This window comes from Hemicordylus capensis, chromosome 6 (assembly GCF_027244095.1).
Source record: "Hemicordylus capensis ecotype Gifberg chromosome 6, rHemCap1.1.pri, whole genome shotgun sequence".
Classification (NCBI taxonomy): Eukaryota; Metazoa; Chordata; class Lepidosauria; order Squamata; family Cordylidae; genus Hemicordylus; species Hemicordylus capensis.
The window spans coordinates 28,108,339-28,126,969 of record NC_069662.1 but is presented as its reverse complement, the minus strand read 5'-3'; the positions used below and the strand labels follow the sequence as shown (position 1 = coordinate 28,126,969).

General features: G+C 49.2%; 1 protein-coding gene across 3 annotated transcripts in view; it reads left to right on the top strand.

The window, feature by feature from the left end:
• Window positions 1-697: 697 nt before the first annotated feature.
• The window catches only part of ZNF219 (zinc finger protein 219), a 47,457-nt gene continuing 29,523 nt past the window's right edge, over window positions 698-18,631 (top strand). The window contains exons 1-3 of one of the 3 annotated variants that reach the window (XM_053258944.1): window positions 698-1,188; window positions 11,770-11,878; window positions 13,608-14,970. In XM_053258944.1, the coding sequence (XP_053114919.1) occupies window positions 11,873-11,878; window positions 13,608-14,970 (1,369 nt within the window). In that variant the 5' untranslated portion in view covers window positions 698-1,188; window positions 11,770-11,872. Of the gene's footprint in view, window positions 1,189-9,003; window positions 9,372-11,769; window positions 11,879-13,607; window positions 14,971-18,631 lie in introns of those variants that run through there. The other 2 variants (XM_053258942.1, XM_053258943.1) reach the window with 2 other exon arrangements.

Here is an 18,631-nt window from a genome sequence, read left to right as displayed (position 1 = left end):
GCCAGGCGGTGCCAGGACTGCAACCCCAACCAGGGTAGAACATAATATAGGGGGCTTCCAGCCAGCGCCTTCCTTCATCATGGCACTGCAGCGTAGACAATACTAGGTTGTACCGAGCTGCTCATGCCAATCTGGTGCTTCCCCATCCCTTATCATGGTACAGCAGGCTAGACAATGCCAGGCTGTGCTAGCGGTCTCAAGCGAGTGCAGTACTGCCTGCCTCTCCTGCAAATGGCACTCTCCAGAAGTCTGTGCCAGACTGATTCCCTCCCACGGGGGTACAGCATAGCAGACAATGCTTGCAGTGCCAAGATGGTGCCTTGCCCTCTCCTCCCCTCATGGCTCAACAACAGGCTGAGAAAGGCCGGTCTTGCCTCCTCGATTCAGTGGCCCCTAATCTGCTCCCACTGTTGCTTGGCTGTGCCAGGGTAGAAAACTCTTGCCTATGTCCTGGTCCTGCTTCTCAACCGCCCAGGGAGCAGCCTGTGCCTCCCACCCCAGATCTAGTGTCCCTCTGCATGCCCCCCACTAGGAAGCACAGACGGTTCTTTGTTGTGCCAGGGTGGTGCCACCCATCCGCGTGTATGTTCTCTCCGGGCCCTAATACAGAAGGCTACATAGTGAGTGCTGTTTCTCTCCCCACCTCCCCGAGCCAGTGGCCCTTCCACTCCTCCCCAGCCACCAGGGCAGAGCAGAAATGCGTGGCCACGGCGAGGGTAGTGCCACCCACCGCCACCCCTACGGCATTTTGTTTTCTGTTGCTGTCTCTGGCCTAACGGAGCAGGCTGTGCCAGACGAGTGTCTCTCTTTTCCTTTTCTTCCTCTAGTCTCTCCCTTGCTCCCTTCCCCAGCCAGTGCCCCCCTCCCTCGGGGCAGGGCTGCCCCCTCCGCGCCCGGCCGAGCCAGAGCGCACAATGGAGCCGGGCAATCCCTCGCCGCGCAAGGCTCAGAAATGCAAATCGCCGCCGCTGCCTGCGGCTCCGTACAATGGAAGGGAGGGAGGAAGGGAGCGAGAGAGAGGGAGGGAGGAAGGAAGGGAGAGAGAAGAGAGAGAGAGAGAGAGGGGGAAGGCGAGGAGGAGAGGGGGGAGCCCCATTGGCGGGGAGGCTGCTCGCCCCGGCCCAGCCCCGACGACGCGGCGGGTCCCCGGAGCACCCCCTCCTCCGCGCCGCCTCGCCGTGCGCCCTGGTGAGTAGCTGCGCTGCGCCGCGTCGTCCGCCCGCCCACCGTGCGCCCCCCTCCCCAGAAAACCCGCCCGACCGCTCGTCTCTCTTCCTCCCCCCACCCCCGGCGCCCAGAGCAGGTGCATGGCAGGAGGGGAAGCGCGGCCGAGGCTCCGGTCTTCATCCCGGGGGGGCATCCGGCCTTGGGGCTGCACCGGGCCAAGCTCTGGGCGCACCGCCTGAGCGCACGGAAATCGCTCGGCCTCGGCCTCAGGCTTCGTTATCCCCGAATGACCCGGACGATTTCCTCCATCGCTTTCTATCCCTCTCCTCGCACCGCTCCGCATCGCGCCCCCCCCCCGAGCCACGTGACCATGATTGAGATCGGGGGGCGCACCTCTCAAGTTGTAACGGGGGAGGCGGAATCTGTTGCACGGAAATCGGAGCGGGCGGGATGGGGGCGCTTAGGGCCATTTGGGGTGAAGGCAGCCCTGGGAGGAGGAATGGAGGGGGTTCCTAGAGCAGGTGGCTTGGAGCCAAGGCGGGGGTGGGGGGCGTGCTAGGGGGATTGTGCATCGTGGTTGGTGCTGCAGAGATGAGGGCCCAAGGGGCCATGCTCTCACTCCATTTTCAGGGTACTCTTCGCCCCCCCCCCACCTCCTACACTTTAGAAGAGGCTGTTTGGCACGGATCCCCCAACCCTCATTTTTAAACCCTCTCGGTGGCACTGGATGGAAAGTGGGGGGAGACTCAGGCAGGTCTGATGACCCAACGTTACTAAGTTGTGACTCAAAAGGCTTAAAAAGTCTGGGGGGAAGGGGAGGGGGGGATCAGTAGCCCTTAGTCACTGGAACAGCACCCTTTACTCATCCTTCCTCCCCGCCCGCCCCACTGGAATGTGCACTGGAGCATTTGCTGAGGCAGCTGCTCCCTTTGTTCAGGGCATGTGGGGTGGGAAGGGGGGGTCAGCTCTGTGTCTTGCTGGGACAGTCGCTCTCTTGTCTCTCACAGGCCAAGGCAGGACTGTGGTGTGAGCGAAGGGACTGGCGCGCTCCCATGGATATGTCCCCCTTCCCCCATTGTGACCTGGAAGTTGGCGGGAGACGACCTCAGCCAGAAAGAAGGCCTTGCTGCCATCCTCCCTATTCTTGGGGGGGGGGGGTGACCCTTGGGAGGCTGCCCACTTTTTCATGAGGGTGTCTTCCCCTAAGTAGCAGCCATCTTGTCTGCTTTTGAGCAAGACAGAATGGGTACCTTGCGCACACACCACCCATTAGTTAAAGTTGCAGTGCAGTAAAGTGTAACCCCTCCTCCCCAATAGTATACACAAATCAGCAAGACAGGGCAGGCTGCCTCACACTGAGTAGGCCCAAAAGACTTCATGTAGTGGTTTTAAAAAGAAAAGAAAGAAAGAAGATTAGTCATTTGGGTACTGCCATTGGCCCAGTATGGCAGTGTGCCAAAATGAATCAGCTATCTTTTATGCAAGCTTATGAACATGGCCAGCCTGCTAACAAGGCCTGCTATTTGATCTGGGCAATGCTGGGCACTGAGCAAGTCCACAATACCTTCACCTCATGTGGGACCACCATTTTCAGCGGTGGGGCGGTCCATAATTAGGGAGCCAGGAGAATACCTGGCTTGTTCTTCCTAAATCAGGGTTAAATTCAAGAACCGGTTTTTGAATGCCTCAAAGCCCGGTCCTGGAGCCTATGAACTAGTGATAACGAAAATAGTGCTTTAGAACATGTGCAGAGTGCCTCTACTTCATCACTAACCACAACCAGCCAGCCCCACATACAAATCTGGGATTATAGGCAGAGTGATTCAAGGAGGGCTAGGTCTCTTGAACAGTATCCTTAGCATCTTTGTTGAACTACAAGTCCCATGATTCTTTTGTTGCGGGGCATGTAGAAGCCATTATAGCTAAACTGGTATAAACAGGTATCAGTATGTAATGTGGCTGTGCCCTCCTAGGATGTGCTACTGCTTGTAAATCTTTCCTTGGGGGCAGAATCACCATCTGTGTTACAGAGAATGTAAAAGCAGCATAAGGCTGCACACTTCACATTAGAAGTGAAGTGTACTCTTGGCATAAGATTGTAAACAACCTGCTTAGATGGTAAACTTGAGAGCAGGGCCTGTACAGAGGTGTACCTAGGTAATTTTGGAGCCTGGACCTAAAGACCTTTGGAGGCACGCACACACACACCACACTCCGGCAAGTTAAGCATAATCTCCCTACAAACACACACACACACACACACACACAGTATTTTTGACATGTAGCTTCTTGAGGGCACAAACAGCAACTGAATTCGCAAGAATGTAAGAAGATAAAAGAGATATTTATGCAAATAGGCATTAGCAGAAACATTTCAACATGCAACTTAACAGATTCCCATCCCACATATTTCTTTCTCCACTCCCCTCTCTGTCTCTAAAGCACCCAGCGAAGGTCACAATCACTCTCGGCCATCCAGCACAGCGCGTGCCAGTGGCATGGCACAGCGACCACTCCACCCAGGACAGACTAAAGTGGATTTGGAGGCCCCCAGGGGGTGTGGAGGCCCTGGACTTCGGCCCTGAAGTCCAGGGGTAAGAGCACCTCTGGGCCTGTCTCCTATTTTTGTTTTCTGTAAGGTACCTAGAATTTGAAGGTGATCTAGAAATAGTATAATAATATAGTGTAGAAAGAAGGGCTGTTTGCAAGACGACAGGCAAATACAGAGCTTTGTGATGTGGCTACCTAAATGCAGTGGTTACATATACTGCCTCACCTCTTTCGCCGGGAATTAGTTCACACAAACAAAACAACAGACATGGTTGTAAAACCGTTCCTGGACTGTACCTGCAGGTGGGGAGTTGGCATGACTGAATGCTCTTCCATATTTTAAAAAAATCCCTGCAGGCAGAAAACTAGCTATTTGTTTTTTACATTTACATTATATGACGGTGAAGGGATCTGCCTTAACTTTCTTGACATGCTAGATTTGTGGGTCCCCCACCCCCTTTGTGTGGAAACATTCAACCATGCAATGGGAAGTTTGAAGTGGGACCAGCAGGAGCTGTTTGTGGAAACAAGACCTAGGATAGTTTGCTTTCTCTTTTAACCAAAGCAATATTCTATTTAACTTGGAAGCCAGTAAACTCATACACGCACAGGCGTAGTTCCGTGAAAGATATTGTTTTACAGTGTGGATATCAACTCCAGACAGACACTTATCATGGTTGCTCTCAGCTCTTTTCTTCTGGGAGGTGTCTGTTGCCCTTCTGGAGGTCACATGATAACAGTATGAATTCACAGCTCTGATTCATACATGCCCAAACCTACAGTGAATGTCAGCCAAGGTTTCAATCTTTTTTCCCTCTCCCCTGTGCAAAACCAAATGCCTAGAATGTACAGCTGACTGCAGGTTTCTCACCCAAGCCCTGCCTACACATACTGTACTTCCTTTTCTGCTAGCTTCCAAGATATGGAAAACACCTGAAAACACCTATTTTCTGCCAAGATAGTCACAAGAAGAACGTTTTCCTTCGTATTTAAGATTTTAAAGGTACACGCTTAACACCACTTACCTCAGATCAGATAACTCCTAACACACTTTAGCCAGCTTGTTGTACTCATAAATCAGAGTGGTTAAAGAGCGGATTTTTCTCAGGTGTTTATACAATGCATATTGTAGTAAAGTAAATGAATGCAGAGGTGAGAAACCTTTTTTGTTTTTGTAGACTGGGGTTCACAATGCCAATTTTAATCTGACTGGTGGGCTGGGCCAAATAAAACAAGTGTGCATGTCGGCATGCAGACAAATGTTATTTCTTACATACACAAATACAGAGACATTACAGTGTGGAGAAATGAACGTGCAGGTTAGGGGCATCTTGGCAGCAGGTTCCACTCCTGACCTACATGAGTTCATTTCAGGTGAAAAGAACACACATGGTTTGGGAGCAGAGTCTGTCGCTGTGATGACCTTCTCCCCCCACGCATGTTTGTTTTCCACCACTAGTCCTGCTTGCAGTTTCAGTGCGGGCACAGTCTGTGTACAATGTACACTTGTACAGAGCTGTATGCATGTCCAGTTATTCACACATTATGTTCAACTAGCCGACCCCGCACAGAGCATCTGTGTGCTCTTTGGGGCCGTCTGTTTCCCCCTCCCCCCACCTCCTGCCCCACTCTCTCTTGCCCTGCTGCCGGCGCCACAGCTGCTCCTCACTGGGCTGCCGAAAAGGGTGCCGCCATTGCTCCTCCTGGGTGGCGAACAGGGAAGCCCCATCACCTGTTTCCCTCCTGACCCGGCCTCCAACGGGCACCAGGGCTTTGCCCCGCCGGCTGTTCCCCACTCACCACTGCCTGCGCCGCCCGCCCAGCAACCTCTCTGTCTCTCCACCATTTTCCGGGGGGCCGCAGCCGCTCCTTCGCGGCAGAACTTTTGAGAATTCCGCCGCGATGACACACATCCCCATGGCCAGCTGGCTAAGAGAATTAATAATCTAGAACAAGGATTCTCAACGTTGGGTCCTCAGATGTTATTGGACTTCAACTCCCATAATCCCCAACTTAAGGCCACTGTGGCTGGGGATTATGGGAGTTGAAGCCCAATAGCATCTGGGGACCCAACATTGAGAATCCCTGATATAGAAGATGCACCTGCAATAGTACATGTCCTATGTGTACCCACACTTGAGGGGGCCTACACCCAGGTTCATTTTTAAAAGGAACGTATGTACAGTCATTCACGCAAAAGCATGTACATGTGTATAGCAGGGCAGGGCTTGAAAAATCTCAGGTGCTAGGAAGCCATGGTGCCTAGACAAGGATATTCAGAGGTAGTTATTTAATAAAATATTTATTTGTCCTAAGCAGCCCTGTATGTGACTTTCTAAGTATGTTACTTGTAAGGGGGACAAAGAGAAGCCCATTTACTCTCCCTCCATAGTGTCCATCACTAAGTCTGGCAATTTTGTCAAGTATCGGTTGTCCGGCTTTAAATTTTGGGGCTGGCTCTTAGATCCACAGAAGATTTGTCAAGGCCTGGTGTACAGACACCTGTACAGTATACTTTCTGGTTAGAGCTAGTGTAACATCTGAGAAGGGCTCAACTTCCCATCATAGACCACTGCTCTTGGAAGTAAAAAGCTCATCTTGCAGCAGGTCACTGTGTAACAAAACTCTTAAATCTTCCGCATGACACTAAACCTGTCACCAGCTGTCCAGATTCTTTACATATACTTAATATACACATTATACTAAGCCCTAAAACCCAGCTCCACATCAGATTAGACCCAGAGAGAATACATTGCAAGACTATAGATGATATACACTACTTCAGCCGCTGTGGCTTCTCCCAAAGAATCCTGGGGATTGTAGTTTGGTGAGAGTGCTAAGAATTCTATGCTAGAAAGCCCCCACCACTACAGAACAACAGTCCCCTGGGAAGAGAGCATGAGAGAGCCAGAGTGGTGTAATGGTTACATTGTCAGCCTAGGATGGGGAGACCTTGGTTCATAACCCCATTCAGCCATGATACTTGCTGGGTGACTCTGGGCCAGTCGCTTCTCTCCCAGCCTAACCTACTTCACAGGGTTGTTGTGAGGAGAAACCTAAGTATGTAGTACACTGCTCTGGGCTCCTTGGAGGAAGAGCAGGATATAAAATGTAAATAATAATCCCCAATTAATCATGAAACTCACTGAGGGACCTTGGGTCAGTCACTAACTCTTAGTCCAGCCTACTTCACAGGGTTGTTGTGAGGATAAAAAGAGAAACCATTTGATTTATTTTGTAATTAGTCAAAATAAAGTGACAGTTTAATCAGTTGACATCTGAAGTACTGCGTAAATATTTATTTATTTATGTACGTTATGGATTTATACATCGCCTTTCATCAAAAGATATCAGTGCAACCAGATGCAAATACAAGCCAATAAGTACTAAAGCATAAATAAAATGTGCATTAAATCTCTGACCTATTTCCAAATCCCTCTTGGGTTTTGGAGCTGGGTATGAGTCATGGGAACTTTTTAAGGATAAAAGGCTGTATTAATCTAGTGGAGATTAATTAATTAATGGCATTGGAGAGTGGGGTGCATGTTTGTAGGCCAGGTAAGGGAAGGGATCCACCTACAGTGAGGAATGGGTGGAGGGGCGGGCGGGCGGGGGAAGAGTCAAGAGCACATCCTGATTTCAATCCTGTGTATCTATTAGGATTTACAATCATCATGTGAATGGCAAGGTTGTATGAATGTATCCATACTCACAGAGCTAAGTAAAATATTGTTTTCCTGAGCACCAGCTTTTTGGGGTTCTCTTTCCCATCAGCACCAACTAGGCTGAAACTGGTATATAGCAACTCCATGGAGGAAGCTGTAGCTTGGCACACCCACTGCTTTCACGCTCTTAAGAAAAAACCCTTTGAAACCACTTTACCTGCCACTGCAACCATTGTCTCTACTTGCCATGACATGATCTAGAAAGATAAGACTGGGGCCAGATCTAAAGCATGGTAAGGAAGCCAGAGATGATAGCGGGGTGGGGTGGGGAATCTGTTGCTTCCCAACAGGTTTTTTTTTTAAACGCTGAAATCCTCCTTTGGAACTTCCCTTTGTTTTCTTCCTTCCAATTCTTGCCTTTGCTGAGTAGGGAGGGCGGAGATGACAGAGGAGGATCATATTGCTTGTAGGTTGCTTTGCTTCAGGAGGAGAGAGAGGTTCGAAAGAATCCTGATTTTCTGCCAGAAATTATAGGTTGGTTTCCACATGCATAGATCTGTAGAAAAGAAGCAGCTTTGCCTGGGGCGTGGGGGGCGGGGAGGTTTAGGTGATATATCTGTGAGGCCACACCTGCTTATGGTAATGGTGCCTTTCATCCCATGAATGCATCTTAGGGTCTTATGAGCCCTGCCATTCCTCTTCTACAGCATCAGTGTTTCAGACTTGGGCAGGACAGACATTAACGAGAGGCGCATATACAGTACAGTTTTACATGTCTTCCTATATAATAGGCCTGTTATTTAGAGTGCAATAAACCTGTTAAAAACATGGAGCTTTTATCAGGAGAAAAGTGGCAATCCTAGCTTTGTGCCATTTCTTTCCCCAGCATTCACACCACTCCTCACCTTCCATGCTTCATCCTTTTTTCATTTTCTCTGCGTTGTTTCTCTCAGGTCTTAGCTTCTTCTGCTGCTCCCTCCATTAGCTCAATGCCTCCTGGCCCACTGTGTTTCTATTCCTTTAGCCACCCCATCCCATTGCTTCTTTCTCCCATCCCTTTTCTGCCAGCCATTCGTAGCCCCTCCTGCCTCATGCAAAACCTTACTCACCGCAAACTTGCCAGCATTCCATTGCTAACAGCTTCACCCTCAGAAATTAGAATGTTTGTGGACATTCCATGGCATCATAGTATTATTATTATTATTTCTTGTTTACACAGTCAGACAGGTGTTATTGACTGGTTTGTTTTATCCAGACATCGAGTCCTTCCCAAGGACCTGGGATGGCTGAATTTTATTGTCAATGTTGTTGCTGTTGTTATAGATATCGTCGCAGAATATAGGCTGTTCCCAGTAAAGCTGCTTTTTGTTGTTGTTGTTGTTGTTATTACATTTATATCTCGCTCTTCCTCCAAGGAGCCCAGAGCAGTGTACTACATACTTGAGTTTCTCCTCACAACAACCCTGTGAAGTAGGTTAGGCTGAGAGAGAAGTGACTGGCCCAGAGTCACCCAGCTAGTATCGTGGCTGAATGGGGATTTGAACTCTGGTTTCCCTGGTCCTAGTCCAGCACTCTAACCACTACACCACGCTGGCTCTCAACTAATAAATCAACTAATGGCTGTGGGGGAGGGAAGGAGTTGCAAGCAAGAGCCATTTTTCAGCCTCACTTACTTACACTTACACACACACACACACACACACACACACACGTAAGATTCCAATTTATTCTTTTGGAAAGGGTGCTAGCAGAGGCTGGGAGAATGCCCTTCTGTAGCAGGTGATACCAATGCAATGCATTCATCTCCCATTTCATTAGTTCCAGAGCTGAGTGGTTCTGTTTTTATTGGTTTCCGTGGAAGCGTGGGATCTCTGTTATTCAGAGCTGTGGGTGTGCATTCTGCTAGACTCTGCAAAGTACTGGGGTGATTTACATGCAAATACTTGTACTGTGAAATGATTCTGAGTTTCGGGAAATGATTGGTGACATGTGAGTTGTTACACAAAGCCTGCCATATTTGTATCCCACCAGCAATCTCTAAGCAGCATTTTGGATAGGTTAGGCTAATGGCCACTATATCACCCCATGGACTCAACAGCCAAACTAAGATTTGAACCTGGATTTCCCAATTCCTAAGGTGGACTTGCTTGACTAACAAGCAGAAGGCTGCCGGTTCGAATCTCCGCTGGTACTATATCGGGCAGCAGCGATAGAGGAAGATGCTGAAAGGCATCATATCATACTGCATGGGAGGAGGCAATGGTAAACCTCTCCTGTATTCTATCAAAGAAAACCACAGGGCTCTGTGGGTGCCAGGAGTCAAAATCGACTCAACAGCACAATTTAACTTTAAGGTGGACTCCAGCCACTGTACCAAACTGGATCACCCAAGAGTTGCCGCCTGTGTACCCCACACCTTTCCCTTAGGAGATTCAGTGGGGTGAATTTTGCTCTTATTGATGATTTGGCTAGCATCATATCTGAGATGAGGAAAGAAATTCCTTCCCCAGTTTGAGGTCTTGGGTAAATATATGCCCTTTTCTGCAGCATACAGCTAGGCTAGAGATGCCAGGTTGCAGTCAGGCATTCCTACCAGTGGCTGACATCCTGACTAATCTCCTTGAGGAAGTCCCATTGGAATTAAAAAGATAAGTTAGGCATGCCTAACTTGTCCTTTTAATTTCTATGGGGACTGTGAGTAAATGTTGTCAGGATGTCAGCCAGTCTCTTTAAACAGTTCCACAAGAGTGAAAGAGGATGCAGTTAAGGCTTCTCTCTGACATCACTTTTGCCACTCACCCACCCAGCCCTCTTCTCCTTGCAGTGTAGTGAAATGTGGAGTTTGCTTGCTAAAGAAGACAGGAGAGGAGCAGCATAGAAACCAGACGGTATACAGGTGAAACTTGGAAAATTATAATATCTTGCAAAAGTCCATTAATTTCAGTAATGCAAATTAAAAGGTGAAACTGATATATGAGACAGACGCATTACATGCAAAGCGAGATAAGTCAAGCCTTAATTTGTTATATTTGTGATGATCATGGCGTACAGCTCATGAAAACCCCAAATCCACAATCCCAGAAAATTAGAATATTACATGGAACCAAGAAGACAAGGATTGTATAGAACAATATCGGACCTCTGAAAAGTATACAGTGTACTGTGCTTGATTGGCCAGCAAACTCTCCTGACCTGACCCTATAGAGAATCTATGGGGCATTGCCAAGAGAAGGATGAGAGACATGAGACCAAACAATGCAGAAGAGCTGAAGGCCACTAATGAAGCATCCTGGTCTTCCATAATACCTCATCAGTGCCACAGGCTGATAGCATCCATGCCACGCCGCATTGAGGCAGTAATTGCTGCAAAAGGGGCCCAAACCAAGTACTGAATACATATGCATGCTTATACTTTTCAGAGGTCCGATATTGTTCTATTTACAATCCTTGTTTTATTGGTTCCATGTAATATTCTAATTTTCTGGGATTGTGGATTTGGGGTTTTCATGAGCTGTACGCCATGATCATCACAATTATAACAAATTAAGGCTTGACTTATCTCGCTTTGCATGTAATGCGTCTGTCTCATATATCAGTTTCACCTTTTAATTTGCATTACTGAAATTAATGGACTTTTGCACGATATTCTAATTTTCCGAGTTTCACCTGTATAACCGTTGATACTGCTTGGCTTTTTCCTTGAGTCATCTGGACTAGGACCAGTCCTGCTTTAGCAAATCCCAGGCAAGCCGTCCCAGGCAAGACCCATTATGTCAAAAATTCTTGCTAGGTTCTGTGGGCTGTCTGTTCTTTGGGCCTCAAGAGTTGAAAGCTTAAGCTATCTTCTTTCATTATATTTCCTGTGTTTTCTTTCTTGAATATGCTTATTTCATATCTTTATATCCTGCCTCGTCAAAAAAACAACAACACAAACCTTTGAAGGGAGCTCACAACTATAAAAATAAGCAGAAACCAAACAGAAAGCAATAATTAAAAAAACCAAAAACAGAATGAAAACAACAATAGAACTACAAATTAAAAGGAACTCCGCAGCTTATAAAATGTTCTAATCAACACTTAAAGCAGCAGCAATAAAGCAGCCATATATTGAATGTAAATGCCTGGGTAAACCAAACATTCAGTGATGAGGAAAATGCACTCTGCACATGTTCAGGAATGGTTCCACATCTAATACAGCATACATTCCGGAGTTAAGCCCTGGCACAGTGGACATAGCTCAGGCTGGGTCTTCAGTCCCGGTGAAGCTTCTGTGAATGAAATCCATGACGGTGCCAGCTATTGTGAACGGCTGAAATGGCAGCTATGCCCAGGAGAACGGAGCCTTCCTATTGACATTTTCCCCTCTACTCCCACCTTCTTCCTGCAGCTCATGCTCCCGCCTACCTGCCTGTCTGGTGTGAGATGCCATTTTACATCTCACTGGCTATCCTTTCACCAATCAAGGACTGAAGCATGTGAGCAGGAGCACCATGGAGGTGAGTGGTTGGCTGAGTCGGGCTGCGCAGGGGGTGGAGCTCAAATGGTTTTTGCGCCCCCAAACTCTCACGCTATCTCCCATCCCAACCACCACCCATATGTTGGCCACTAAACCTATGGGCATGTCTTCCCACTGCATTTCCCAGTTATGGGTCTGTTAATTATCTACCTCCTTTCACCCACACCTCAAAGCAGCAATATGAGTTAAAAGTACAATATAATCATATACTACAATAAAACAAATAGATTCCATTATTTGAGTTTGATTATTATTGACTAGTCTTTCCCTGTCTTAGACTCATCATAGACAAGTCTAGCCATCTCTTCCTCTAAATGTGCCCCCATGACCCACCCTTCTTTGCATAAAGTTAGGCAACTGAACCTATAAATTATTGGTTTTCGCTCAGTTTGCAAACTGCTCAGTGTCAGAGAAGCAGGTTGGCCCACCTGCTGCTGGAAGGAGGCCTCTGTTCATCCCTTTCCCCTAAAAGCAAACAGAGCCTTTTCCCTGCCAGCCACTGCCCTGCTAATTGGGGAAAGTGGCACCCTTCAAAGGGGTGGCTCTCTGCTATTTTGCAAGAGGAGAGCTACTGTCCTTATTCAGCTCAATGCGGCATCCCTCCTAGTGGCAGCTGCTGCTGCTGTTTCCCTTGGGCTTCTTTTTTAGAATGTGAGCCCTTTTGAGAATGGGAACCATCTAACCCCTAACCCCTGCTAACTGGGCAAAGACGTACCCTTTTAAGGTGGTGATTTTCTTTATGGAGCAGGGGGAGAGTAACTGGCCCTGTCCACCCCCAGCACAGCACTTCCAGTGACTGTTGCTGGTGTCTATCTTATGTTTCTTTTTAGATTGTGAGCCCTCTGAGGACAGGGGTCCATCTTACTTACTTACTTTATTTATTTATTTATTATTTCTCTGTGTAAACCGCTTTGGAAACTTTTGTTGAAAGCGGTATATAAATATTTGTTGTTGATGTTGTTCTTATTTCTTTTGTCAGGTAGAGAACTCTTTTTTTGGTCAAAAAGTGGCATAATAAATAAATAAATATGAAGGGATGTTTTGGCTATGTGTCAACTGCTAGTGTGCAGATTGCTCCCTGAGCAGGAACTGGCCTAAACTCTTAAGCCCTATTCAGGCTTCACCAAAAGTGCCGCCTCATAGGAAGCTGCCTTATACCAAGTCAGACCAGAGGTCCGTCTAGCTCAGTATTGTCTTCACAGACTGGCAGCGGCTTTTCCAAGGTTGCAGGCAGGAGTCTCTCTCGGCCCTTCTATCTGTACCCTTCATTTGAGGGGCCTGCACCCAGATTCACTTTTAAAGCGAACACAGGTACAGCCATCCACACAAATACAAGCAGCATGGTACAGACATCGATCTGTACCCTCGTACAACATCGTGTCTGAACAGGACTCTACTGGTCTTCTGCTTGAGGAAGGGAACTTCTTTCCACCACCCCCACCCCCCACTTTCTTCTAGAAGCCTGCCAGAAGGAGAGAAGGGCTTTTGTTTTGCGTTTGGTCGACAGGCTGCATTTCAGCCACTGGTTTGCAGGCGGCTTCCTAGAAAGGCAAAAGGCCAGGCCTCTCACTGCAGTAGGTTAGCAGTACTCCCTTTACTTCAGTAGCAAGTTGTTGTTACAGTGGAGCCTGAACTTAAGGACACAGTACAAGACACGAGAGAGAATTCCTTCCGAGCCTAACTTCTTTTTAACCTCCTTGTTCCTGCAGGGTGCAGATTACCAGTTGCCTTCTGCCAGCCCAGCCAGCGTAGCCCTCCCTTCCCTGTCCTCCTCCTCCTCTTCCTGCGATGGAGCGGACGCCCTGGCCTTCAACGGGGAGCTGGACCTGCAACGCTACTCCAACGGGCCAGGGGGGCCAGGAGGCGAGGCCCGCCCTTTCCCTTGCCCCATCTGCGGCAAGCGTTTCCGCTTCAACAGCATCCTGGCCCTGCACACCCGCATCCACACCGGCTCCTACCCCCTCACCTGCCCCTACTGTGGCCATCGGGCCGGGCAGCGTGCCAGCCTGCGCCTCCACCTGCGCTCTCACTGCCCTGAGGCCCGCGCCCACCTCAGCCACCAGAGCCGCCTGCTGCTCGAGCTGGAGGAGCGGGCGCTTTTGCGAGGGCAAGAGAAGGAGGAGGGGGAGGAGGAGGAAGAGCCAGCCGCCCCCGTCCCGCCCCCGCCGCAGCCCACTTTCCGCTGCCCTTTCTGCAAGGGCAAGTTCCGCACTGCCGGCGAGCGGGAGCGTCACCTCCGCATCCTCCACCAGCCATACAAGTGTGGGCAGTGCTCCTTTGCCGCCGCTCAGGAGGCGGAGCTGCAGTGGCACATCCAGCAGGCCCACAGCCTTCCAGCCGCCAGGCCGCCCACCCCTCCTGCCCCTGTCCCCACCACCGCAGTCCCACCGACCGCTCCTGCCGCCACCCCTGCCACTCCCGCGGCCGCCACCCCGACTGAGTTCCGCTGCCAGGTGTGCGGCCAAGCCTTCACCCAGTCCTGGTTCCTCAAGGGCCACATGCGGAAGCACAAAGACTCCTTTGACCACAAGTGCCAGGTGTGCGGGCGCGGCTTCAAGGAGCCCTGGTTCCTCAAAAACCACATGAAGGTTCATCTCAGCAAGCTGGGCCTCCAGAGTGAACAAAGAGGGCAAGGCCCCGGCCGCTCAGCACAGAGCTTACTTGTGGGTTGTGAGGCCCTCTACCCTTCCCTCCTCTCCCCTCGGCCCACAGACAAGGCCAGTACGGGCAATTTCCTGGGCTACGGTGATGCCAGCTGTGCCGAGCGGCTGCAGGCCACAGCCCGGGCAGTGGAGAGTGGCCAGCAGTGGAGGGAGCGCCCTTATGCTGGGGAGTCCAAGCTTGCCAGAGAGGACCCTGGAGGGATCCATCGCTGCCCTGACTGCACCCGGAGCTTCGCCACATTCCAGCAGATGGCCTTGCACCGCCAAAGCCACCTGTCCCGAGACAGGGAGTGGAGCAAGGGACAGGCGCTGGGCTCTCACCTTCTCACAGGACACTGGCTCCCCACAAACGTGAGGACCTCTGCTACAGCCAACAACAGCCCAACTCTGCTGGCCCAGGGGGAGAAAGGCAAGTATGGGCAGGCGGGGCCCAAATGCGAGCCGGGTACCTGTGTTTTAAGCATGTGCTTTTGTGAACAAACATGACGGAGGTGGGGGGAGGGACTCCATATTCATCTTACAGGCGGAGAACCAAAAAGGCAGCGACACCGGCTGACACCCTGAAGAACAATGTGAGGAGGACCTGCAAGAATGCACCAGGGGCTCTGGCACAACTCTCCCTGTCCTGCACTCACCCGGTTGTGCAAGAGAGCGAATACTTCTGAGTGCTGCTTGCGCTTTGGAAGTACGCTGTGAGAGCAGAGACAGGCCTCTGATCCTCAGAAGTAGTGCTTGGAAGTATTAGCCCTCTTGGGGAACAGCATGAATACAGGAGGAGCGGGGCAGTTGCATGAGGGCTCCTGGCATGTCCCCACAGACCCTCCTGATGCCTGCAGTTGGTTAGGATACCAGCCACCTCCATCAGGACCAGTAGCATTTTAAACAAGGGAAGCAAATGTTTAAGTCACTCAGAACTCCCTCTGTGCCCCCTCCCCCTCCCTCCCCCACAAATTAAAATATTGACTTAGCACTGTTATGCTGATGTGACCCTAAAATCTCATGCTTTCTTCACCCTACAAAAAGGTGTGACGAGTAAGGTGCATGAATAAACCAATGGCATTATCTGTTTCAGCCTGTACATCAGAACCAGCATAGGAATCTAGGAAGCTGCCTTAAACTGAGGCAGACCATTGGTCCATCTAGCTCCGTATTGTCTGCACTGACTTTATTTATTTTCTTTTTCTTTTTACTTACAACAGCTCTCCAGGATTTCAGGCAGGAGACTTTCCCAGCCCAGGGATTGAATCTGGGACCTTCTACATGCAAAAAGACACTCGATGTCTATGTGGGGCTATGGCCCCACCCGCTAAGGGGAATATCTTACAGCACTCAATTGCAGAGCCTGCTTAGGAAAGGGGACAGTTCATGCTTGCTATCATATGACCAGCTGTCCTCCCTTAAAAGAATAAAATTAAAAATAGGAAGCTGCCTTATACTGAGTCAGAGCATTGGTCCATCTAGCTCAGTATTGTCTAAAATGACCAGCAGCAGCTTCTTCAAAGATTCAGGCAGGAATCTCTCCGGCCCTACCTGGAGATGCCAGGGAAGGCATCTGGGACCTTCTGCTCTTCTACTGAGCTTTGGCCCCACCCCTTAAGGGGACTATCTTACAGTGCTCACATAGCCAATCCAAATGCAAACCAGGGCAGACCTGGCTTAGCGAATGAGCTCATTCATGCTCACTACCACAAGACCTACTCTCCTTCAGCATATGAAGCAACATTTTCCAGATGTTTGTGAGAATGATGAAAAAAACTATACATTTGAAACACCACAGGAGTTGTTTTTGGCAGTGACACGTGTGATGAGTGCGCATACCTGTCTACCACTGTTGAGCTTTAGCTGAAGAAGGAGCAGAGTAGGGCCTATATGCCTTGGAGCCTGATCCCTGAGGCCTTGAACAGGTGGATGATATCATTGGTTCCGGGCAGGCCCAATTCCTTTCCCTGTACCAGGCATGCAAGTCAGCTCCTCCTTCCTCTTTAGTGGCAGCAGCTGAATATCACAGCCCACAGGGCTTCCAGGCTGCCACTGAATGTTTAGAAACATTGGAGTAAATATCAACCTAACAATGCAACTTTGATGTTTAACTTTATCCAGTAAAAGTTTTACTACCTTACCTGCCCACATAAACCCATTTTTAGCTTAATCCACCTTCGTAAAGATTCTGCCTAGAAGAGACAGACAGCCACAAGTATGGTTTATTTACATGTCTGAACTAAGCCTGAAGAAAACCTCTGTGTGACCCAAATGTTTGCTCTTAAGCATTAAAACGTCATCTGGTGTCACTGAACACTGTGTATCAGTGTGACCCAGCAGGGTGGAGGAAAGGCAGCAGCCCTGGACAGTGGGGTGGGCCGCATGGTGAAGGGGAGGGGACCCAGCATTTGCCACACTCTGTACCCTTCCCCATGTCTGAGACGACTGCCTCAGCCTGCCTCATGGAAGGGTCGCCCCTGTTTAGAATGTGCCTTTTGTTGGTGGGAGGTGGAATTTATCACCGTGGGTAGGATAATTGAAAACAAGTCTTGGTGATTATTTTTTTCAGTGTGGTAAATTCCAGCTTTCTCCACCTGAGGGTGCATTGAACGACATGTTCACTGTGCAAAAAATGAAGGTCTCATTCTACCCTGTATGTGCCTGTAACGTTTTCCCCAACACAATGCTCCTCAAAGCTCAAGCTGCTGGCTGGGGAATATAAGAAGCTACCTTATACCCAGTCAGATCATTGGGTCCATCTAGCTCAGTATTGACTGCACTGGCTGGAAATGGCTCTCCAAGGTTTCAGGCAGGTATCTTTCACAGCTGTACCTGGAGATGCCACCAGGGATTGAACCTGGGACCTTCTGCATGCAAAGCAGATGCTCTTCTCCTGAGCTGTGGCCCCATCCCCAAAGATAGCATACATGGATCACCCATGAAGGCGCTGATGTCTCAGAAATGTTAAAGTGCCTCAGATTTCCCCCATTGCTACCTTCAGCTTCACCATTTCCCACAAAGATGGTTTCCCCTGACTTTTGGCTGCGTAGCAAGGCCATAGGTTAACCCAGAGCCTGTTACATGAAAGTGAAGGGAAGAAAGTATTGCAAATCTAAAACCTTTGGAAGAAACAAGTAGCAGGTGCTTTCTTCACTTTAAATCCTAGGAATAGATATAAAGCTTGCCTAAAGTCAGCCGTGACAGCAAGGGAAAAGGGAAAATTACCCCAAAGGTATAAAGCATGGAATTGTGTCTTGGAGGAAGAGTTTTTGGCCCTAATAAAGAAAACTTTTTTGTGCCCTTTTGCCCTCACACAATGGTCTGGTTCACACAATCGTTTTAATCTCGGTTTAATGTGGGTTACCAACATTAGCATGATTATGTGAACCCATGATGGGGAAGTCAACTCTATTCCTCCCTGCCATGTTCCCAGTCGCAATCAATGCCTTGCACATCTGCTGCTTTAGTGTAAATAGCAAGTACTGTACCTAACTAGATTTGTTTGGTCCCCAAACACTTTCTTCTGTACAACTATTAAGGTCACAGGAATTTTGTCCCCTGCCGAATTTGGTGCCATTGAAATCACACCCGAGATTTTTAATTTCAGGGGTGTGTGTGTGTGTGTGTATGAGATGCAATTTTAGTTCTACCAGCTTAAGAGGATTTCTTAAGGTCATGTACACGACCATTGATGGCAGGCGGAGAGGGCACGGGGGGGGGGAGCAAGATCCAGCTTACCTTCCCCCCAGACGAACATGGTCCATGTGTGGGACACACTTTGGAGTTCTGGCTGGGAAAATGCGTCCCGGCTTCCAGGTATCCCACAGTGCACTGCACGATGAGCATGGTGCACACACACACACACACACACCCATCCCTGGGGTTGAGGGCATGCCCGTACCCTCTAACCCTGGTTAAAGGCTGGGGTTAAACGTCGGGCTAGCAGGGGTGGAAGCATCAGGATCAAGAATGATTCCGGCGCTCCACATGAGCAGCCCAACCCAGGCTGGCTGCTCTAGCTTAGGTTGAGCTGGTTGTGCGAATAGCTTTCTTTTCTTTTTAAATGTTAGTATGTGTGTATCCAACACTAT